General features: G+C 36.9%; 1 protein-coding gene across 2 annotated transcripts in view; it reads right to left on the bottom strand.

Moving 5' to 3' along the window:
• LOC113039608 (neurocan core protein-like) overlaps positions 1-23,973 on the bottom strand; it is a 138,627-nt gene that overhangs the window by 59,407 nt on the left and 55,247 nt on the right. For both annotated transcript variants that reach the window (XM_026197549.1, XM_026197548.1), the window contains exons 3-8: positions 22,435-22,827; positions 18,373-18,547; positions 16,292-16,419; positions 14,712-15,005; positions 13,622-14,374; positions 8,377-9,426 (exon numbers count right to left, since the gene is read on the bottom strand). In XM_026197549.1, coding sequence (XP_026053334.1) covers positions 8,377-9,426; positions 13,622-14,374; positions 14,712-15,005; positions 16,292-16,419; positions 18,373-18,547; positions 22,435-22,827 — 2,793 coding nt within the window. The remainder of the gene's footprint in view (positions 1-8,376; positions 9,427-13,621; positions 14,375-14,711; positions 15,006-16,291; positions 16,420-18,372; positions 18,548-22,434; positions 22,828-23,973) is intronic.

The raw sequence follows: 23,973 nt of genomic DNA, 5'->3' as shown, positions 1-23,973 counted from the left end.
CACCCTCTATGTATCTTATTATATAAAAGCTGCTTGTGATGGGCTTTGGTTCATCACGTGACTTTCTCATCACCACCTGCTTTTGGTGTTTATCAGTGTATTACAAAAGTACAAAACAGATTTTAGTATTTCAATAGGTTGGTATATTAACAATATATCAGTTAACGAAATTACAGTATTTAACTGTAAATTTAAGGTAAAACCGTAAAAACATACCATATTTTTTTACGGTAGAATTCTGGCAACCACAACTGCCATTTTTTTACTGTAAATTTTACAAATTCTTTTTAACAATTGTAGATGTGTGCAGTCACTTTCAAACAAAATGCATGGAAATATGACAAACTACAGCAAATTTTACAACACTAAAAAAAACAAAAAAAAACAAACAAAAAAACAATTTGTTAAGTGGTTTTAATATTTTTAATAACTTGATGAAAATATGACAATATGCAATTTTTGTCAGAGTAAAACTTACCAAAATGAATAATTATGACTTAAAGAAATATTGACTAAATGTAAACAAAACTGTCATTAGCAAAATGTTGCAAACAAAAAAGATCCATTGCCTATAGCCAATAATAAAGTCTGTGTGATCACTTCGAACCAGTTGCAAAACCTGCCTTGGGAAATGTTTCACCCTTACGTACATAAAATTCCTGATTGCATAGCTTCCTTTTAAAATGACTGAATAAAAATTTGCAGTACCAATGCAAAACAAACAAAATATACTGAACAAAAGCAAACTAAATAAACTGAATAAAAACAAATGTGCAACATACAGTAACAATACAAAGCATTTTAATAAAAAAAAAATACTGTTGACGAAATGACAAAATGCCATTTTAGTTACAGTAAAATAAAAAAAACCCTTGTGATATTCCAGTGGTATTATGTGGACTTATACTGAAATTCAAACCGAAAAAAGTAAATCTGAACACACTTTAAAACAAACAACCCCCCTCCAAAAAAGTTAGCATGTTACTCAAATAGCAGAGTGTCCATAAACAGATATGGCTTCTTGTCTTGCGTGCACAGACATTAAAAAGCACATTAAATGCTGGGACACATTCTCTCTCAAAGTAGGGGAGAATAAAATGCCATGTTGCTAAAATAAGCATCTCAGTAGGGTGTGGAGTGAGTCGGAGCTGTCTGGTCTATTCAGCTCCAGCAAGATAAAGCCCGGTCGGCAGGGAACCTGAAGCAACACGTATAATCAGATAGAAGAGGATACTTCATCACCGTGTTCCGGACTCCATCCAGGTCAGCGGTGCACACTCCACGGTGCTGACAATGAGGCCGTAGTATATCAGGAACATCAGACTTTCAGTTCAATTTCCGACCTGGCAGAGCTTGCACTGTGTTTATGAAAAATGCTGAGCACGGGGGGATTGAAGTAAGATGAGTTTACGTTTACGTTTACAAAACAGCTTATGACCAAAAGAGGGGTAAAATCTCAGGATTTACATACTTAACTAAAGAGAATGAATTCTGAGTATAGGTCACCATACTTGGCTGTATGTCACGTCACTTTCACAAAATTATTAATCATTTAACTAAAATTAAAATGAATACACAAACACAATGCAGCATGCGTAAACAAGTTTTAATCTAGTAAGCAAGTGGTTGCAGGGGTGTCATTTCTAGGACATTTGCTAGGTGGTTTCTAACATGCCCAATCCAAAAATCACCAATAATAAAGCAAGAAACTGTCAAAGCCATGGTTTAATGGATAGTATACATTTAGAGCTCTTTTTCCTTTCCCGCCTCGTCTGTAGCATAGTCTGTTTTTCTGTCATTTTGTCTGTTGTTCTGTCTATCAGTTGTTCTGTCTAATTATCAGTCTGTTGTTCTGTCTATCTGTCAGTCTATCATTCTGTCTATCTGTCAGTCTGTCGCTCTGTCTGTTGTTCTGTCTATCAGTTGTTCTGTCTAATTATCAGTCTGTTGTTCTGTCTATCTGTCAGTCTATCACTCTGTCTATCTATTGTTCTGTCATTCTGTCCAAATATCTGTCTGTTGTTCTCTCTGTCAGTTTATCATTCTGTCTGTCTGTTGTTCTGTCTATCTGTCAGTCTGTCGCTCTGTCTGTTTTTCTTTCCATGTGACATTTTGTCTAGCGTTCTGTCCATCTTTCTGTTGTTCTGTCTATCTGTCAGTCTGTTGCTCTGTCTAAATATCTGTTGTTCTATCTGTCAGTCTGTCGCTCTGTCTAAATATCTGTTGTTCTATCTGTCAGTCTGTCGCTCTGTCTAAATATCTGTTGTTCTATCTGTCAGTCTGTCGCTCTGTCTAAATATCTGTTGTTCTATCTGTCAGTCTGTCGCTCTGTCTAAATATCTGTTGTTCTATCTGTCAGTCTATCGCTCTGTCTAAATATCTGTTGTTCTATCTGTCAGTCTGTCGCTCTGTCTAAATATCTGTTGTTCTATCTGTCAGTCTGTCGCTCTGTCTAAATATCTGTTGTTCTATCTGTCAGTCAGTCGCTCTGTCTTAATATCTGTTGTTCTATCTGTCAGTCTGTCGCTCTGTCTAAATATCTGTTGTTCTATCTGTCAGTCTGTCGCTCTGTCTAAATATCTGTTGTTCTATCTGTCAGTCTGTCGCTCTGTCTAAATATCTGTTGTTCTATCTGTCAGTCTGTCGCTCTGTCTAAATATCTGTTGTTCTATCTGTCAGTCTGTCGCTCTGTCTAAATATCTGTTGTTCTATCTGTCAGTCAGTCGCTCTGTCTTAATATCTGTTGTTCTATCTGTCAGTCTGCCGTTCTCCATAATTATACGTCTGTTGTTCCTTCTGTCATTCGGTCCTTCATTCTGTGTTTTGTTCTATTTGTTAATCTATTGCTCTGTCTATTTGTTTTCTGTCTATCTGTCTGTTGTTCTCCCTCTGTCATTCTTCTGTCTAAACATGTTATTCTGTCTGTCAGTCTGTCGTTCTATCTATGGTTCTGTCTATCTGTCATTTTGTCTGTTGTTCTGTTTATCTGTTCTGTCTGTCGTTCTGTCTAAATATCTGTCTGTTGTTCTGTCTGTCGTTCTGTCTAAATATCTGTTCGTTGTTCTGTCTGTCGTTCTGTCTAAATATCTGTCTGTTGTTCTGTCTGTCGTTCTGTCTAAATATCTGTCTGTTGTTCTGTCTAAATATCTGTCTGTTGTTCTGTCTGTCGTTCTGTCTAAATATCTGTCTGTTGTTCTGTCTGTCGTTCTGTCTAAATATCTGTCTGTTGTTCTGTCTAAATATCTGTCTGTTGTTCTGTCTGTCGTTCTGTCTAAATATCTGTCTGTTGTTCTGTCTAAATATCTGTCTGTTGTTCTGTCTAGCTGTCATTCTGTCCATCATTCTATCCGTCTATTGTTCTATTTGTGAGTCTGTCATTCTGTCTATCCGTCTCTGTTGTTCTGTCTATCTGTCAGTCTGTCATTCAGTCTAACTATCTGTTTATTGTTCTCTGTCAGTTTGTCGTTCTCTCTGTCTGTTGTTCTTTCTGTCATCATGTCCATCGTTCTAACTATCTGTCTACTGTTCTATTTGTTAGTCTGTCATTCTGTCTATCCGTCTCTGTTGTTCTGTCGATTTGTCAGTCTGTCATTCAGTCTAACTATCTGTTTATTGTTCTATTTGTCAGTCTGTCGTTATCTGTATCTGTCTGTTGCTCTTTCTGTCATTCTGTCCATCGTTCAAACTATCTGTCTATTGTTTTATTCATCTGTCTGTCATTCTGTATATCGTTCTGTCTAAATACCGTATCTCCTTTTTGTCTAAATATCTGTCTGTCGTCTATATATCTCTTGTTCTGCCTGTCATTCTGTCCATCTTCATCTTTTTTTCTTTGTCTATCTATCTTATAAAGATGCAAAATGCACAAAAAACAAACGGATCACAGAAACATCTTCTTCCCTGTCCTTAAATTAGTATTTTAAAAAGAGTATCAAAACTCTCCCGCTCTAAGAGCTGACATTTTGATGTTTACAGTTGCTTTCGTGCACACATATAACAAACATCATAGTTCCTGATTCATAAGACCACCCAGTGGATCGTGTGGGTGGTGAGACGGTAAATAAACCATCTGAAGGAGGGGGTGATGTTTGCCTGGAGAGAGCCTGGCAGCTCGACTAGCTGCAAGTACAACTGTTAGCTTGTCTACAAACAGTATTAGCGCTCGGCGCTTACATGATCAAAGCCTGAATGCAGCAGATGTAGCTTCCATGGAGACTGAAAGTACACTGGAAGAAGTCATGCTAGCTTCTTCACCTCAGATGCAATCATTATCTCCCCTGAACTTGCTTTCACGGCTGGTCTGAGTAACTCACAAGTTATTAAAGCCAGATTCGTACACGCAGTGCAATACATTTGGGGGAAATAATGTATTCTGAAAACAGAATATTCAATGAGGGGGAAAAAAACAGTAGGGTGGAACTCTTCCCCAGATCTTCTGGTCGATGTGAGTTAGTACAGATGATGTTTTTAGACATTTTTTTCACTGAATTTACTACACTGATCATATATTCATTGTATATTATCTTGTAGGCAGAGTGATTCATCTTAAGGAGCTGGAGGATTATAACTCACAGGCTTTCTATTGTCCGTCCGAACCCCAGATTGGGCTTTATAATTTAGAGTCTGGCAGTGACAAGCATGTAAGTCTTGCTCACGGTTTCAAAGGCAACCGTACAGCGTAACAACGAGCTAAAAAATGAAGCGCATTATAAAATGATTAAGTATAGACTTGGTCGGTGTCGTGTCGTAGCTGTGGGGGTGGAGTTGGCGTAGGGGAAACAATCCTTTCCCCCTCACTGTAAAAGCATGGTGTTAACCCAGGATGGCCTTCATAAAATAATTTCTGCCGCTCTACAGAGCAAGATATGCAGAAAAACTGAGCTGTATTGAGTCGGACTGTCCATACGGTATCTCTGACTGGACAAACGCCATAACAGAGTGATCAGAGGTGTCGTTTTCTCCGACGCTTTTTGTTATCTGACTGAGTCTTTTAGTCTCCAGGCAAAAGACAGCTTACTGTAAACCTATACGTGACGGCTTGTGAAAGTAAACATTTGCTGCTTTGTTTCACATAATTTTAATAACGTGATTAAGACCTGAGTAAAAAGCCTATCATACTTTTTTATTGGTGTATTAGAAATAATTTTAACATGGACAAAACACAGGTAATATTAAAGGTCCACTGAAGTGCTTAAGGTAAGCACTATGAATGAAGTGCATGTGAATATTAAGATTGATATTTTTCAATGTATATCCATAACTACTGTTCTCCTTGCCGGTGTTCTGATGATTTGTGCTACCCGCTCAGATTGTGCTTCCTCCATCTGTTAATCGAAATTATATAAATCTTCAGATTGTTTTTTTTTAGCTTATTAGAGGTGTAGAACGAACATGCATTTTTATATGTGCATCATGCTGTATTAAAATGTAATTAAATATTACCATTTCAGCAAAATAAATACAATTTCGCATTAATTTTTTTTGCAAAATGAAAGATTTTATAAATTAAATTCAAAAATAAAAAAAATAATAATAATCTACTAAAAAATTTTTTTTAAATAAAATAAAAATAAAAATAATTCAAATGAATAACAGTACATAATTCATTTATTAACCCCTGCAATCAAAATAGCATGGGTCTGTAAGTGTGTGTGTATGTGTGTGTGAAAATTTGGAAAAAGCACTATCAAGGCTATTTATATGTGCATCATGTTTAAAAAATTAAATTCAATATTACAATTTTAGAAAACTAAAACTAAAATACTAAACAATATTAAAATGAAACAAATCAAAATTGCCTGCACAATAGAAATAGTGTGGGCCTGTAAGAGCGCATATAGTGTGCTAAGTGCTTCAATGTGCATCCTGCTTCACTAAAATGAAAATAAACAATACAATTTGAGCAAAATGAGAATATTTACATTTTAGAAAAATCGAATGAAATAAAACTAACTAAAAATAAAATGAACTAAAAAAAAAACAATTCTAAAATGTATTATTATTATTGCCGTGCTCAGAAACTGGGTGGGTTTGTGACAGCGTGTGTAGTATGTGTGTGTGAATGAGTACACTGCAGCTGTCTGTCTTACAAAGAGCGATGAACATGTCTGTTTCCATGTGCAAACAGCTCCAAGCCGTGTCAGCGAGAGTGATGGAACAGCAAAGTCGCGTAAACCGCAGCACCTCTTCGTCTTATCGCAGAGCGACGTGCTTCTCTAATTAAGGGCAAGCCGGTCTGGTGCTGCTGTTATGACTAGCATGACGGCGGCTATTTTTCAAAAACCACTTCTATGATGCCTAAAATGCCTCGGGGGAGAGGCAGAGAACAGCAGCCTCTCCACCGGCAGATCATTGATTAAAAAGGCTTATGAACTTCCACCTGCGCTGCAGGAAAAGGAGGACAAACAGGACTCGCTGCTCTTTGTGCTCAAAGGCAACCGGGGTTTTGGAAGGAAATCCTCAGGCAAAAAATCCGCTTGGATGCGTGTTTCTTTCTGACAGTTGAAAAGAAGTTGTTTAGCAGCAGTTTTGTCTGGGCTTTTCTGTGCAGTTCAAAGTTCTTCATCGTTTTTTTTTTCTTCATTTTTTATATGCTAAACAGTCAAAGCTCTGCAGCAATGATTCATTTAACAGACAAACAAAATCTTACCTTGAAAAACCGTTTTGTTCTGTGGTCATGAACTTTATGCTGCAGAAACATGCGTCAAATGCGATAAAATGTCTCATTTTGGGCTGTATGGTCTGGGTTAAATGATTCATTCTTTTATGTGTTTCGTATATATGTGTTTTGATGCCCATCTGTTTACATTTATTCTATGCCAGAGGCCTGCTAGAGCTGCTTTCAAGATCATTATTTTGTTTGCTGAAGTGTGTTTCTTGCACTCTAGGAAACTCCTACCCAAAGAAATCGATTTGAACAAGGGGAGGTTGAGCGTATGTATACAGCACCATTTTAAACATGCATATAGACTAGAGTGAGACTGGAGTCGATTACTGAACACATCTACTGGCTTCTGTCAACATTGATTTGTTTTAGACTAAGATCTCTGCCTTAGCGAGACTCTCTAATTGCACTGGCCCTAACCCTCTAATTACTCTGAGGCTGCAGCAATTTACTTCTTTTCACTCTGTTTGTTTACCGCGCAAAGAAAGAGAGAACAAAAGACAGAAATACAGAGCGGAAGAAAGGAAGAATGAATGCAAAAACTACATAGAAAAGGAAAGACCAAAAGAATAAGAATAAAATTATGGGAAGGAAAATAAGAAATTAACAAAAGTGGAAAAGTAGAAAGAAATAAAATAACAAAAAGAAATGAAGAATAAAGAATAAAAACAAAAAGGAAAGAAAGCAAACAAAAAAGAACAAAATTAATAAAGAGCAAAATAAAGAATGATTGAAAGAATGAAAAAAGAACAAAAAGAACAAAAAGAAAATAGAGTGAAGAGAAAAGTAAACAAAGCATAAAATAAAGAATGAATAAAAGAAATAATGGAAATAAAATAAAAAAAGGAATATACAAAATAAATATATCAATAAGAAATTAAATAAGGGAAAGGAATAAACTAATTAATGAAAAAAAGGAGGAAACCACACAAAAAAAAAACTAATCAAAAAAATCAAGAAAGAAATAACAAAGGAAAGAACACGCAAAACAAAAAAGGATGAAAAAGTCGAGGAAGGACATACAGAATGGAAGAAAGAACAAATCAAGGAATTATATAAAGAAAGAATGGAAGGAAAATAACAAACGAAAGCAGGAAAGAATAAAAAAGAAATGCAGTGCCAAAGAAAGAACACAAGAAAGACATAACTGAAAACATAAAAAAACATGAAAATAAAAAGAATGTAAGTAAAAAAAGAAAAGAAAAGAAAGAGATGTCTAGAAAAATAAATAAATTAGAGAGAATGGGAAAATAAAAAATTAAAGAGAATGGCTAAACAAGGAATGAAAAAAAAACTATAAAAAAACTATTAAAGAAAATGAAGCAGAGTAAAAAAAATCTAACAAATAAACAAACCCAAGGTAGCACTCTCAAAGTGTTTCAGGTCAAACTTCAGTTTGGCAAACAATTCTCACTAACTACGACTTTTGCCTCAATAAATGCCTAATTTGCTGCTTATTAATAGTTAGTAAGGTAGTTGTTACATATAGGGTAGGATTAAGGGATGTAAAAATGGTCATGCAGAACAAGGCATCAATGCTTTATAAGCACTAAAAAACAAGCAATATGCTAGTAATATGCATGCCAATAAGAAACTAGTTAATAGTAAGAATTGGTGCCTTAACTAAAGTGTTACTGAATTTTGTATCTTTCAAGTTATGATCAGGCCTTTAGATTGTCATATCAGCAGAACACATCTAAAGAGTGATTTACCTGAAGTTATGGATGGGCTGTTTTCACTCCTAGCCACGGTTGTGTCCTTCTCTGGCCTTCCTGTGGTCTGCGATGACGGTTCCTCCGTTGGAACCGGTTCAGATGTTATCCAGCCCTGAGCCAAAACAAATGACTCCGACCCTCCTGACCTGGACTCAGCCTGCTGGGAAGTGTCCTTTGGACCTGGACTAGTTGGCGCAACTGTAGGTCCAGCTTGCGTCATTATTATGGTAGGAGCCGGTGGTTGTGGAGTATCTAACTCCTCTTGAAGCACAGGTAACCACGTGCTGGAAACGGCTGGATCTGGAGTGCACAAAATGTCTTCGGTAGTGGTTTCTTTTCCAGGTTGGGAAGGAGTGATTCCTACCGTTGGTGGTTGAATTGATTGCTTGTCCTCGTTGGGAACTCCAGGGCTTGGCGTGGTAGGCGAGTTGAAAGTGTGTGTTTCTGGTGCAATAGTCAACCCTAGGTCTTGCTTTCGTTTAACAACAGGCACGTTGACTTTACTCGAGGGAAAGTTCTTGTGTTTTTCAATGGGGCGATGGACGTACATGATTTCCCCCTTGGCTTCCTCCACCGTGTCGGCTGGTTTCTCATGCTTGGGTTCAATAGTAGGTTGAGTTGTCTGGAGACTCATAAGCCGCCATCTGACAGTGGTCTCCAGTGGGACTCCGTGGTCATCGGATCCATTCATTTGGCTGTCAAGGGTGAACGGCAACTCCTTCCCTCCACTTCCCTCGCCATCTTTTTCTTCCTCTGGAGATAACGGTGACGGAGGACCTTTGGGAATAGGGTAACCGTCCTCGTTCAAGTCTTTTCCCTCCCCAGAGAAGTTCTCAGGGTTATTCCTGGAAACAGGAATGGTCATGATCTCCAAACTGGCTCTTTTGGCTTCCATAGGACTGCTTGTTTGAGTTATGAAATGCCTATTGTTGCCTGGGGCAACTTTCAAGGATTTTAGCGGCCATATTTGTTGGCTGCTCCTCATGGAACCAAAGCTCTTAGATGCCGAGGAAAGAGTTGGATCCGCCATTCCTGAACCAATCGCTCCTGCAGGGATGACAAAACACTGTGATTAACGGATCGAGGGCGGAGATCGTTTCATTTAAATGTATGTTTAATTAGCGAGCAAAATATGCTAACTCCCGCCCCAGAGCTATGGTAATTAACTTTAATGCGTGCGGCTCGATATAGAACTGTCATTATTTATCCGTCAATGCCCTGGAGATATCCAGCAATTAATCTATCGGTCTCAACACACCTATCTTTTAATCAAACCCCTGTTTCAAAGGAAAAATGAGCTACAAGCGTAGCTAAAATGACCTTTATTTTCTTCCCAGAGGGTAAAATCTGACTCTCAGGTGAAACGGGGATGAAATGTACATTAGTTTTGAAAGCAATCCAGGTAATAAGGCTCTTTTTCTTTATGTTGCCCCGGCACAAAGAACTCATACATCATGCTCCTGTCCGGTGCCGTTAATTCCCAATGCTTTCTAACAGTAGATCCAGACAAAATAAGACCCAAATCTTTATGTTCAAGAAGCAAAAAGGTCTTGATTTACATCATGATGTATGTAGGTATCAATTGAGAGTGCAATAAAGTAAAAATGCCTTAAGCACTAGACTCATTATTATTATTATTAATATTATTATTACATGACTCAGCATACTGCAGTACATGGTGCAACACCAAATCCTAAATGTAGGTTTCACTTGCTGTGGGGAAGAGATATTTGGTTTAGCTTAAGTATTTAGTCTGTGCATAGATAATTCATATATCTGCTCAGGGAACATGCTTTGCCTTAACGGAAACAAGCTGTGTTCAGCATTTAAGCCGTTTTAGATATTCACAGACCATATGTTCGGTACACACAATGAAATATGAAACAATAATGAATTATTCAAGACTCTGCTGTCGCGGTGTCGCATGGATGTGCAATTTACATAACCAAGTAATTGAGCAATTAATGATATGAATAACTGATCACTCTCTGCACGTCACAGGACTGTGATGGTATTAAACATGTTCATGAGATGTAGAAAAGCAGTAAATTAAATAGATTCTACCAATTACCTGGATGTACTGTAATAGTGGGACAATTACCTACATAATGTAAAGTATTTGGTGCAAGATCAAACAAAGTAGCATCTGCACATCAAACCAACGAGGGATTTTATTTTTATATCCATTTTTGCGATTACTTTTACGCTCCCAACTTTGAGATGCTAAATCTCAGTTTTGAAAGTTTAAATGTAAGACAAAGTCACAACCAAGAGGCATACATTTGAAAATTGGTAGATGTAAAGTCGAAATTCTGGGTTATAAAATAGTTTTCAGAAGAAGTCACAATTAAAAATATCGCAACTGGAATAATTAGTTGCAATTGTAAGATATAACGTTGCAACTGGGAAAAAAGTTTCAATAATGAGATATACATTTCAGAATTGTAATAAAAAGTCGCAATTGCGAGATATACTGTAATGTCACAATAAAGATACAATTGAAAGAAAGTGTTGCATTTGGCAGAGTCCTAATTATAAAACAAAAAGTCGCATTTGTATTTGGAGATACAATGTTGCAGTTAGAAGAACTAAAGTTGCAACTATGAGATATAAAATCAGAACTGTCAGATATAATATCGCAATTGGAATAAAAGAGTCATAATTGTGAGATATAACATTGCATTCCGAACAAGATGTTGCAATTAGGAAAAGAACTTGCAATAATGAGTTTTAAAGTCTCAATATTGAAAAAAGTCACAATCATTAGATAAAATGTTGCATTGTAAAAAGGCTCAGTTAAGATATATAAAATCAAAATTGAGATATAAAGTCGCAATTGTGGGAAAAGTGATCATTTTTAAACAAATTATAAGACATAAAAAAATCAATTTGGAAATGCAATGTTGTAGTGGAACTAAAGTTGCAATTAGGTTTTTTTTTTTTTTTTTTTTTTTTTTTTTACTTTGAGACAGAAACAGGGTTCCATAGTTTAACTTTTTAGTTTAACATACATAAAACATTTTTTTTCTTAGTTTAAATTCCATTTGATTTGATATTTTGTATCTAATGCAGCGACATTCATGCATTTTGTGGTTTAAGTGTCCACTCAAACAGTTTAAATACTGTAAAGCTCAAGTATCTGGACACTTAACAAAACAGATACTAAAGCAAGTTGTCTGACGGCACATGCATTTCAGAGAATTTCTTCATAGCATTTTGTGGAACTCAAGGACGTGGTGATTTCATATAAAAGATGGCAGGATTTTCTGAATTCTCAACAGGCTCCATGTAATGAAACCCCGAAACAAGGGGAGAGAGACGGAGCAGCATGCAGCGAAGGGTGAAATAGCCAGTGAATCCAAACACCACTAAATGACCTCTGCTGGAGGAAAAAACGAAGGGAAACAGCCAGATTGAGTCTTGAGTATTTTCACGCACACACTGCACAACCCTGACGATGATCATGCTTCGTATAATTGAGAGAGACTTGGAATTTGTAGCGGTGCCTGCGGTTTCGGCCAAAGCACATTAATTAGATTCGGATGTAAATAATGCATGCTGACTAAAGCTGGATTTTCACCCGGCGTTAAACATTAATTTTCCCTGTTGAATTTGGTTCGCGGGGAGGATATTTGTAGTGATGATGCCTTGAGAACGGAATGCTGCCAAAACCCATCGCGCTAAAACCATACCAGTTAGACATGCTTCAATCTTAGCCTAAGGCTCGCAATGCTCTAAATTTTCAGGAGGTTGGATACCATTTTGCTTTCTCCTACTATGCAGCTTGAGTTGGCACAGATTTGACAGACATTGATAACCATTAAAAGCCCTAGAGCAGGAGGGAGGAATACATCTCAGTGCTGTGACCTCTACAGCGACCCTCCCACTTTTGTATTCCACAGAACGAACCGTGTCCGCAACCTTCCTGTTCAGCACCTGTGCCTGAAGGACCATTTGCTGCCATATTGTTTTTCTTTCAAAACAATAAAAAAATAAACAACAAGCTGGTGGAGGACATAGTATGCCAAGTCAATTTATCTTTGCACCAAGTGGATGCCATATTTGATTTGCCGCACTAAAAACCACACTATGAGGGTTAAAAGTACAGTCCATTAAGTGTTGAAATGTGTACTTGGATTCAGCAGAAGAAATACCAAAAATATGTTCTTCCACTAATTTACAGTGGATTCTTTTGTTGTTGCTCTGTTTACTTCCTTTCATTGGTGCTTCTTCAACCATGGGCACATTTGGACATGAACAAGTTCTCACACTTTATTTATCCACTCACAAATTTGCACTGTCTTGAGGTAGTGCTGCCACAAGTTAGATATAGATGTAATTTAATGGTCGAAGATGAAGAAACACCCATCTATTCAAACTCACTTTTGTGGTTTTACATCCGGTTCTATATAAACCGAGTATAAAATAATACAAAGTGTAATTAAGCCCTACTTCAACTAAATTAAGCACGAGCTTCACCTACTTCACAAACTTCAATTAAGAAGAGGAGCTGCATGGTCTTGTGTAATTGTACATGCTTAAAATACAATTAAAGGGGGGCTATAATGGTGTTTCGTGTATTCTTGTGTATTCTACAGAAATTCTCCGACATTCGTCTCCAGAGGAGAGCGAGACCGCGCACATCAACGCGCTTCATCTGGAAATTGTCGGCAGCGCTGCATAGGATTTGTTCGAGAATGTCTCCAAATAAGTGTGTTTTTGGATGTGAGGGAAAGTTTAGCGTGTTCAGCTTCCCGAAGAACCCAGCGTTACATAAACAGTTTATGCAGTTTGTTTTTCCAGGGCAGCAACGGAGTGTATCAAGTGCGTCTGTGTGTTCTCGTCATTTCAGAGAGTAATATTTTAGAAACAAGACCCAAGTCGACGCTGGACTAGCACATCGTTTGCTATTAAAACATGGAGCCGTCCCTGTGATAAAAGACCCCATTCATGTAATTACAACTGCATCAGATTTCTGTCTTTTGTTGGAAATCAGCACAATAGTGAATATATGTTAATGGAAACAAAACGAAACATCAATATTATAGCTCCGCCCTCAGCACGCCTCCAGGAGCTCAGCTTTTTCTGGAGAGAATCGGAAAGCTGTTTATTTCTTTTATAAATATGATAAGACGAAAGACTTTTTGGAGATATGAAGGATGCAGTACTACTCTATAGGTACCCAAGATTAACATGAGATTAGGTGAAACTGTGTATGTTATGTCCCCTTTAAGCTTTGTACCTTTAGTTGGTCCAGTGAAGCTGTCTGTGAAGGTCTGTGAATATGGATGATCCATATAAGAATTGCTTGGACTCTTTATCTCCTGCTGCGCAGCCACCAAGACCACTTCTTTCTCCTGTTCCAAGAGCTCTTCTTCTGGATCCGACGAGGAGGGGTTGTTTGAATTTTCCTTGATATCAGGCTCCGCGATTGCATTATCAGCACCAGCTTTGTTTGTTTTCCCTCTACTTGGCTTCGTCCTGGCAGGTGGGACCATTTCTGAGGTTCCTCTGTAGAGGCTGGACTCTGTGGCCGGTATCTCAGGTTCTCCAGTCCCAGTCCAGTACCGAAATGGCTTCATGATTGTGTTCACAAAGTTTGAAATGACGCTGTTGCTGGTCTGAGCTTGCGTAGAGGAAGATGGCGCGGTTGAAGATGGGTCAGGAGACACACCGGGACCATCTGACTCATCCGTCTCCTCTTTCGCCGAACCCCCTTGAAGGTTCTCCTGATTCTCCGAAGCATCTTCCCATTCAACAGACCTTTCTTCAGGTCCAAGGTGGATCACAACATGCTCCTCTGAGATTTCTGAAGATTCGTTGTTTATGATGGACCTGAAATCTTCTTTCTCGAGATCGACCAGACCGGTCCAAGTCGAAGGTTCAGGGAAGGCTCCGTTTCTTTGGAGCTGCACCTCTTCGTCGCTTGAAGAGTTCAAATTGAAGCTTTCTAGGGTTTTGTGGCGTATCGCCGCCTGCTCTTCGAAATTCTTCTCTGAAAGAAAGAAGATAGTCTCGTTAATGGCAGCATTGACGGATAAAACTACAAAGCAGATATCCACACAGAAGTCCGTAATATGAATTTAACCTAATCCTCATTTCATACATTTTTCAGATACTCCTGACACAAGGGTGAAACTCTTGATAAATTATTCGGAAGTATGCTCCAAAGTTATGTAGACGGGATGTAAAATAATTTATGAAACTTCTCAAACTAAAAAAAGAAATCTCCAGCTCATCACTGAGGTTGAAACCCCCAAAAAAGATGAAAAGATCTTTGTATGACTATATGCCTGTAGCAAAAACCGAGAAAGGCCAGTAGTTCAACCAACCTTGATAGCAGTAGGCGTCAAAGAGGTCACTAGTGTTTGGGAACCCGGTGCGGTTGGGGTTGTGGTAAACGGTCCGTACTCCTGGTTCATCTCCTCCACAGTTACGCCGGGGCAGGTTGATGGGGTAACGTACGCTGCCGTCAGCCAGCCAGCCGGGGTCGCAGCGGTCCAGGCCACCCTGCCAGGCCAGGTAGAGCTGCCCGACCGTGGCCAGCTGAGCTCCCAGAGTGAGGCAGAGAGTGGAAGCAGATGCCAGGCTCAGCTTCTCCGGCACGCTGGTGTGAAACACTTCACCTTGAGAGAGCAAAGATGGATAGTGCGCATTATTTATAAATGCTAATTTCCCATAAGAATGCTACCGCTTGCAACATTTAATGTATTGTTTATTAATTTTTACAGAGACCAACAAATGACATGCAGGAAAAAAAATAGTAAAGCACGCACACAAATTCGTTCCCTCGTTTTAAGTGAATTAATTAATAATTTGTTCGCACGATTTGATTCAACTAAATTGTGACCATGACTATGTTGTGTGCACGATTTAGTAAAGCAAAGGAACAAATTATTATTTAATGTGCACAATTTAGTAAAATGAGAGACCAAATTATATTGTGCACATTATTATTATTATTTTTTTCCCTGCACGTCATTTGCAAGCCTCTGTACATTTTGGACTGTATAACAAAAAAATTGTTTTGGTGGGATTAAAAAAAAATCGGAACAATGAAGGGCTTCTAAATCAAATGATGTTCGATTTATTTTAATAAAATTAATAAAATTAAATAAAATAATAAAAAGGCTAAATTTTCCAAAAACTTTATCTTTAAATGTAAACAGTCAAAAACTATTTCATACATTTCAAAATGTATATATTTTTTGTAAAGCCTTGGATATATTTAAATTGTGTACTTTGTACACATTACATTACATATCACATTCAATTGATGTACTTTCTGTATCTTTTACGTTCCATAGTTGTACCGCGTGTATACTTCAAACTGAGCTTTCTTTTTTTTCTTCCTTATTCTAAAAAGTTTGCCATGAACAAAAAATTAAATAAAATAAAAATACTAGACATTGTCATGTTTGAAATAAAAAAGCAATATTTAATGAAATATTAGAAATATACTAAATAAAATACTGAATGTTTATCATAAAATCCACTACAATGGCAGAAAAACACTTTTTTGTAACAGGTCCAATTTATGTTCATATACAGTAATCTACATGAATAAACATGCAAATAAAACAAAAGCTCTGTAAAAATACATAAATGAATAAATTACACCAATATGACGGGTATTAAACTTTTAAGACCTTCAGGAATACTAATTCACAGCCGAGGACTGTCACTCCTGCATGAAACAAATGGATGTGCACTTTTAAAAGAAGAGCATGTTATAACTGTACCCGCTCTGGCACAAACCGTAGGGCTGAGCTGAAAGCATGGTGACCTACTTAGATGCTCTGGGACTTGGGACATGAGCAGGTACATGCATCTCCGCCATCTGAGGCTCACCAGGACATTTAAAGACACAGTTTTTGGATGACTGAGCTGTAACTCAATGCATCTGCGGTACCTTGAAGGCCGCCGGCAAAGCAGTACACGTCGAACATCTCATCGGGGTCTCGGCTGCCGTAGTTCCTCACGCCGGGTGAGTCCTCCCTGTCGCCAAAGCAGCCGGGCCGAGGCGCTTGGATGGGATACCTGGGTAAGGAGCCGAAACAAACCAGGAGTCATACCCAGGGAGGGAAGGAGTGAGTAAGATAAACTGTGCAATTACTGGAAAGCACATCGATTTGAATGGCGCAAGGGAGCCGGCTAAAGTCTGATGAGGAGATTATACACGGCACTCCAGGGTTTCTGAAGAGAAATAGCGGACGGGGGATCTCAAGCAGCCCAAATATTGAAGTCAGGTTATATAAAACCATTAAAGCAGCCCACATATATTCCCTCCCAGTCCAGAGATCTCTGATGTCTCCATACGCTTGCGCTAATTGTGCGTTTGCGTCTTCACTGATGTGTAGCCAAGCTTCTCTGGAGATGGCCCAATTAGAGCTCTTCCACGCAGGGAGGGAAAAACCCGCTCACGCTTTTATTTGGAGAGGGCCGGGCCTCGCGGCTCAATTACGAGCTGACAATATGTGGTAGATATGAATGTTGAAATCAATAGCCGCCTGACATTCAGCCACGGGAAAGTGATTGGAGGTGGCAAGCCTGAAGAAACAGGGCTGTAATGCGGTCGATGCATAATAGATATTACAATTAATTAGAACGGCTGATTATTAAATTGCTTCGAGTCCAAGATTCCTTTTGAAGAAAATCGCACTATTCTGTTTCATGCAAGGGGGACCAATTTATCAGCACGGCAGCTACGATTTTCATTCTGATCTACAATAAGTAACATTTAAAATGAAGATTTAGAGATTCGCTGGGGAATCGAATTATGGGAACATGTTCAAAGACTTTTTATGCAAATAAAATTTTTATACAAATTTATGCTGGTTTCTGAATTTCTGAAAAGCAAGAGGTAGTTTAGTAAACCTTTACAGCATGTACCTTGTATACTAGTATGTTGTAGACCTGTAATTCTTGTAACTTTGAATCTTTTCTTCATTGTTCTTGTTGTAAAACATAAATAAATTACTGGACGATTGTCATAAAAAAAAGGTATTAAATACAATTATGGTTGTTTGTCTTGTTGAAATGTTAAATGTTTTAAAAAATAAAATATTCTAAATATATTACAATTATTGCATTGTCATATTATATATAATAAAATTAAACATTAAAATATTCAATAAGATTTTATAGATACAAAAATAAAACACTGGATGAAAATAACATAAATTAAATTAAATATTAGAATATTCTATCAAATATTATATATCAAGCCAATAAATCTGTCATGTTTAAAATAATATGAAATAAAAAGACATTAGTCATTTTAAAAATAAAACAAAAATATAAATACTGTGTGTGTGTAATATTATACATAAAGCAAATAAAACATTTGTCATGTTAAAAATAAATTACAGAAAATGTTATTGAATATTATAAATTTACACAAAAATACTGTACTTTTGTTCTGTTGAAAATACAATACAATAAAATAAAATAGAGGCTAGACATTTGTGACCCTGGAGCACAAAACCAGTCATAAGTCACATGGGTTTATTTGTAGCAATAGCCAACAATACATTGTATGGTTCAAAATTTTTGATTTTTCTTTTGTGCCAAAAAATCATTAGGATATTAAGTAAAGGAAATTAATTTCCTACCATTTAAAATCAAATGTTTGATTAGTAATATGCATTGCTAAGAACTTCATTTGGACAACTTTAAATGTGATTTTTTTAGGATTTATATTCCAGATCTCTGCCCAAATATTGTCCTATTTTAACAAACCATACATCAATGGAAGGTTTATTTATTGATGTATAAATGTCAATTTCTTAAAATGTACCCTTATGACTGCTTTTGTGGCCCAGGGTCACATTTGTAATGCAGAAAATTACATAAACATTAAAATATGATAAATACACTAAATATAATGGAACAAAATTGCATAAACGAATCAAAGATTTCTTAAATACTTAATATAAAAGGCGCGTTTCCAAATCCGCTTCCCAAAACAACTGACTAATCTCTGGTCCTGACCTCACAGTCTGGTCCGACAGCCATCCGGCATCGCAGTTGTCGTAGCCGTCATCAAAAGTGGCCTGCAGCTGGGCCGGAGAGGCAATATTAGCAGAGTTCTCCAGACAAACTCTTTTGGCATCAGTGAAGGACAGCGCGTAGCGGTCGTGAGGCGCGCGGTAGTGAAAGACCACTCCTGTTTGGGAGAAAAAAAAAATGTCCCAAATGAACAGCAATAACAAATGTTTGACTTAACAGATGAAACAATGCAGGCCCCTTGAAACACTATATATCCTGAATTTCACTTTCATTCCTGTTTTACCACCATTTCTCAATATTTTCGGAGAACAGCTACTGGGAACACAGGAGAAAAGATGCAAAATCCCAGCACCAGTTCTTTGACCAGTTAGAGGACAAAGAAATGAGATTCCTGGGATTGCTTTTGAACTGTCCGTCTGTTACTCCCAGATCACATCGCTTTGGGGTCCCTTTCGTCCTCTACTCTACACTCCACGTCCATAACCTCCGCTATCGCATCCCGGGAGAACGCACAAATATGAAAGGGACAAAGGAAAATCCTGAAAGCTAGGTGGGCCAATTTATGTCCAAACACTTCAGACGACGTCTGAAGGGGGAAGATTTCAGTCTCCTGAGCAATACGGCCGTTTCTTACCCAACTGTGGCAGCTACGTGTGACGCCCCACTTCAAAGAGGCACGGGAGGAAGACGTCTCTTTCGGTTTTTATTTCCTTCCTCACTTTTCCCGGCCTGCTTCTCTTTTTCGCTTCCCGTTGGAGTTTAGGACGGACTCAGAGCTTATATAAATATTCACTGTCCGTGAGAAACATCTGGGGATGAGATATGTGGGACTCTCGTCCACTGAGGGATGCCGCATCTCATTAGAAAGGGGGTCAGAGTCTCCATATCTCATTTCCCCAAGACGTCATTCGGAGGAAGGTCAGATCTGTGACCAGTTAGCTAACCGTTTTGTTGAATGTCTGTAACGTTCACATTAGGTTTCAGGCTGAAATCCTAGCTGGACTTTTTAAGCAATTGTAGCATTACATCTCTTGCTCACCAATGGATGCTCTGCAGTGAATGGGTGCCGTCAGAATGAGAGTCCAAACGGCTGATAAAAACATCACAATAACCACCCCCCCCCAAAAAAAAACACTCCATTTCTATCAAATAATGTCTTGTGAAGCTCAGTTTTTGTAATAGACAAATCCATCAATAAGGCATTTTAACTTTAAACCAACACTTCTGGCCAAAATACCGTAAGTCCATAATTCATAATAACACCAGTGGGAAAGTCTGTTGTTCTCTCTCATCAAAATGCACCAAGATATTCATTTAGAACTGTTTTTGCTTGTAAATGGTGTTCGGTCTGTGCATATTTCTCTCTTGATTCAAAGGAGATGACGTTTTCCTCTTGAGAAAGCTATACTTTGGACAGAGATTTTTACCGCTTTTGACTTCTCAAGCCATTAACTGCTGGACTGGAGTCGTGTGGATTATTTGTGGATTATTGTGATGTTTTTATCAGCTGTTTGGACTCTCTTTCTGACGGCACCCATTCACTGCAGAGCATCCACTGGTGAGCAATTATGCAATGCAAATTTTTTTCCAAATCTGTTTCGATGAAGAAACAAACTCATCCACGTCTTGGAGTCGATTTACAGTAAATTTCCGGTTTTTGATGAAGTTTTCCTTTAAAAAACAAGATAAATAAATAAACCGTTTCCAAAAGGGCCATAGAAGAACCATTTTTGGTTTCCTAAATAACCTTTCAATCAAAAGTTCTTACACCATTTTTATAGTGAAAAACATGTTATTAATCGAAACCTTGTTCCTGTATAAATAATCTTTAAAGGTTCTTCACGGAACCAAAGATGCCATTGAAGAACCTTTATTTTTACAGAAATGTTAACAGTGCAATGTTAGTTTAATTAAAGGCATAATCATGTAATTAATTTGACTGCATCTGTGTGCATGAGAGTTATTTCAATTAATAAAAACATCAAGAATCTTTTCTGACGAGGTTTTACTTAGTCACACAAGACTGTGGTCAAATGTGGTCGAACTGCATGTTATTTCATTTTTTATTTGAAATATTCCTGTAAATTGTCTCGACTCTTTGTTCCCTTCATTATTCAGTTTGAAAAAAAAAAGACGTTGCTGTAACACAATAAGGTGTGAAAGTGTCTAAGGTTGGTGAAAGCTTTAATTGGCCATGTTATTGCTATTTCCATAAAAGCTCGTAACAGTAATGGGAATTTTTCATGATACTGGCTGCCAGCATGTTTCAGTGCTGTAATCGCTGAGCTCAAACAAATTAAGCATTCAGACGTGCAGAGGAGGAGGTTTTTAGTACACGAGTATCCGTATGTATAATATTAATAATGCACTGGTATCTCATAATGCATTTTTTAAGAGTCACTCTCTCTTCAGAGAAGTAATCCTTGTTAAGTTTTGCAATCAGAAATTATGACTTCATCATAATGGTCATAGATTTGTTTCTCTGTGCTGCTGGATGCTGCCTACAGGCAACGTTCACTGAAATCATGTTTATGATCTTCAATGCAATAATTTTTTCTTTGATAGATAGTTTTAGTTTTTACTCCTTACAATTATAATCTGAATATATTATATTATATTATATTATATTATTATATTATATAATTTTTATATATTTATTATATTATATATAATTTTTTTCTACATTTTTATATATTTTAATTTAAAATGACATTTAAATTTACATATTTTATTTTTCAGTTTTATTTGTTATTTTTATTGTGATTTTTTATTACTTATTATTCTTTAATTTAGATTTTTATTTATTTACAATTATTTAATTTGCCATTTAATGAATTAAATATATTTGTTTCATTTTATTTAATTTTTATATAATTTTTATTGACTTATTTTTTTATTATTGATTCCTTATTATATAAGAAATATTCATTATTTACATATTTTTATTTAAAAAATTACACGCGTGTGTGTGTGTGTATATATATATATATATATATATATATATATATATATATATATATATATATATATATATATATATGTTATTTGTTTAAAATTACTTTTTTATTTAAAAATGTAATTCATTTAAATATTCATTCAATAAATTTTTTGTGATTATTTACATGATTTTTCATATGACTGTTACTATTTATTCATAACAATTTATGTTATTACAGTAGCACAACTGCACCAAATTTTGTAAACCTATAATGAATATAATCTACTTTTGTGCTTAAAAGAATGCCATCGAGTTTCTATACCGCAGCACATTTAGCACCCGATTAAACCAGTTTGCTCAGTGAATAAGACGAGTTTTTCCACTTGGAATATCGTCTTGTGTGTAAAAATGCCACAACTGTTTGATAAATTCGCCCCGTGGAGATTTCCGCTCCACAGACTCACGCAAACGCAAGCACTGTGCTGCATGCTGGCAGCGAACGAAGTCTAACTAACTTCATCAAGGCTTTGGCATGTGCAAAAAAAAGTGTGCAAAAAATGTAGCAGCTGTTTAGTCCATGCCTCCGTGGTCTGATCTGATGGAAAATGCCACCAGATGTGCAGGAAAAACAATCCTCAGCGCAGAGGACTGTAATTACAGCCAGTTTTTCAGATTAAATAATATATCAAGTCATTCAGTGAGAGCGTTTCACCCAGAGGCCTGTGAAACTACTGAAAAGAGGAGTTCATCGCGATTTGCGCAAAACATCAACATTAAAGATCACCCAAAAAATGAAATCCTTTCACTTGTTGTTTCAAACCTGTACGAGTTTCTTTCTTCAGCTGAACACAAAAGATGATATTCTGGAGAACATTTTAACCAAACAATCCTTAGTATTTTTTTTTTTTTTCATACTACGGAAGTCATAAACATTTCAGCTCTTCATAATACCTTCATTTATGTTCAACAGAAGAAAGAAACTCACACAGGTTTGGAACGACTATCCCTTTAAAAGACAAAAGAAGTCAGCAGTAGCTGACTTATGATGAATCTGATTACTATAATCACAGCTGCGTGTATTAGCATTCTGCGGTGCGCTACATTACCCGTGACCTGAAGGGGCACTGTATCTTGTTCGTCGTTAATGCCGACCACGACCTCACAGCGGTACATCCCCGAGTCGCTGGATCGCAGGCCTGTCAGCACCAGGCTGGCGTTGTAGCGGTTCTCCGGGTATCCCGGCAAGGTCACGCGGCCCTGAAAGGCTTTCTTCACCTTGATTATATTGTCTTTAGCCACTAGAATCGACTGCTGCTTCTGTAGGCCGTCCAGGCCACGTTGACCCCACAGTTTGGTCCACTTGATGCGAGGGGGTTCGTGCGAAAGACTGGGGTGCAGGGTGAAAACACACGGCAGGAGGGCCGTACCTGACAGAGGCTCCTGAACCCGCTGGTGAGTCACCTTACGCATGTTCACCACAGTGTCACAGCTCACCGTGCCTGAGAACAGAGACATAAATGACAAAACTGATCAGACTCACAACTAGACTTGAGCATTTTGATGAGCAGTGTCTCAGTTTCATTAAGGAGGTTCATTTCCTTCTGATTTCAGTTGTATACTGTAAGGTTTCTCTTCAACTGATTGTGTTGCTTGAGATGTTTAGGGGTTTTAATTTGCTATACTATTTAATGAAATTTTTTGTTTCCTTTAATGTGTTTCCTAATTGTACAGCACTTTGGTACAACATTTTTTGTTTTTAAATGTGCTATATAAATGAACTTTTAACTTGAATGATATTAAAAGTTTAGAGTTTACTTGAATTAAAATTGAACTGAGATTAATTGAATTAAAACTTGAATAAATAAATATATTTATATATATAAATGATAGGTAAAAAATTGATAGCCTGAATGCACTGTAAGTCACTTTGGATAAAAGCGTCTGCTAAATGTATAAATGTAATTTAATTATTAATTATATATATATATATCATACATAAATACACACACATAAATGTTCACACATATTATGCAAACATAAACTATTATTTTTAAAAGTTTAAAACATTTAAAAGTTTTTTGACAGTAAAGTCTTTTAAATTGTTACACTGTTTAAATTGTTACTGTTCTCCTGAACTTTCAATCAATCAATTATTGTTCACTAAATCAGAATGATCTCTGAAGGATCGCGTGGAACAATGATGCTGAAAATTCAGTTTTACATCACAGCAATAAATTACATTCTAAAATATATTAAAATAAAAAATTGCATGTTTGAAATCACACTTTTTTTTTCCAAATATATTTCACATTATTACTGCTTTTTACTGCATAAATAATTGTTGCTTAAGTAGATTTTATTCTTTGAAATACATCAAAAAAGCTCTTACTGACTCCAAACTTTTGAATAGTAATGTACAGTATAACTTTTAACTGTTTAATATAAAAAAAAAGTAGACAAAATAAGCATTTTTACTGCACACTAGGCAGTACTGACCAGTATTTCACCCCAAACTAGCCCAAGATTAGTCTTGTGATACAGATGAAAGGGAAAAATGAAAATCCTTGAAGAAAACCTGAGGACAGTCTTGTTTGCAGTTCAGTCATTGATTGTGAGACAAAATACGAAGATAACTTAGGATTTAT

Source organism: Carassius auratus, chromosome 22, assembly GCF_003368295.1.
Source record: "Carassius auratus strain Wakin chromosome 22, ASM336829v1, whole genome shotgun sequence".
Taxonomy (NCBI): domain Eukaryota; kingdom Metazoa; phylum Chordata; class Actinopteri; order Cypriniformes; family Cyprinidae; genus Carassius; species Carassius auratus.
This window is presented reverse-complemented; position numbering and strand designations above follow the sequence as displayed.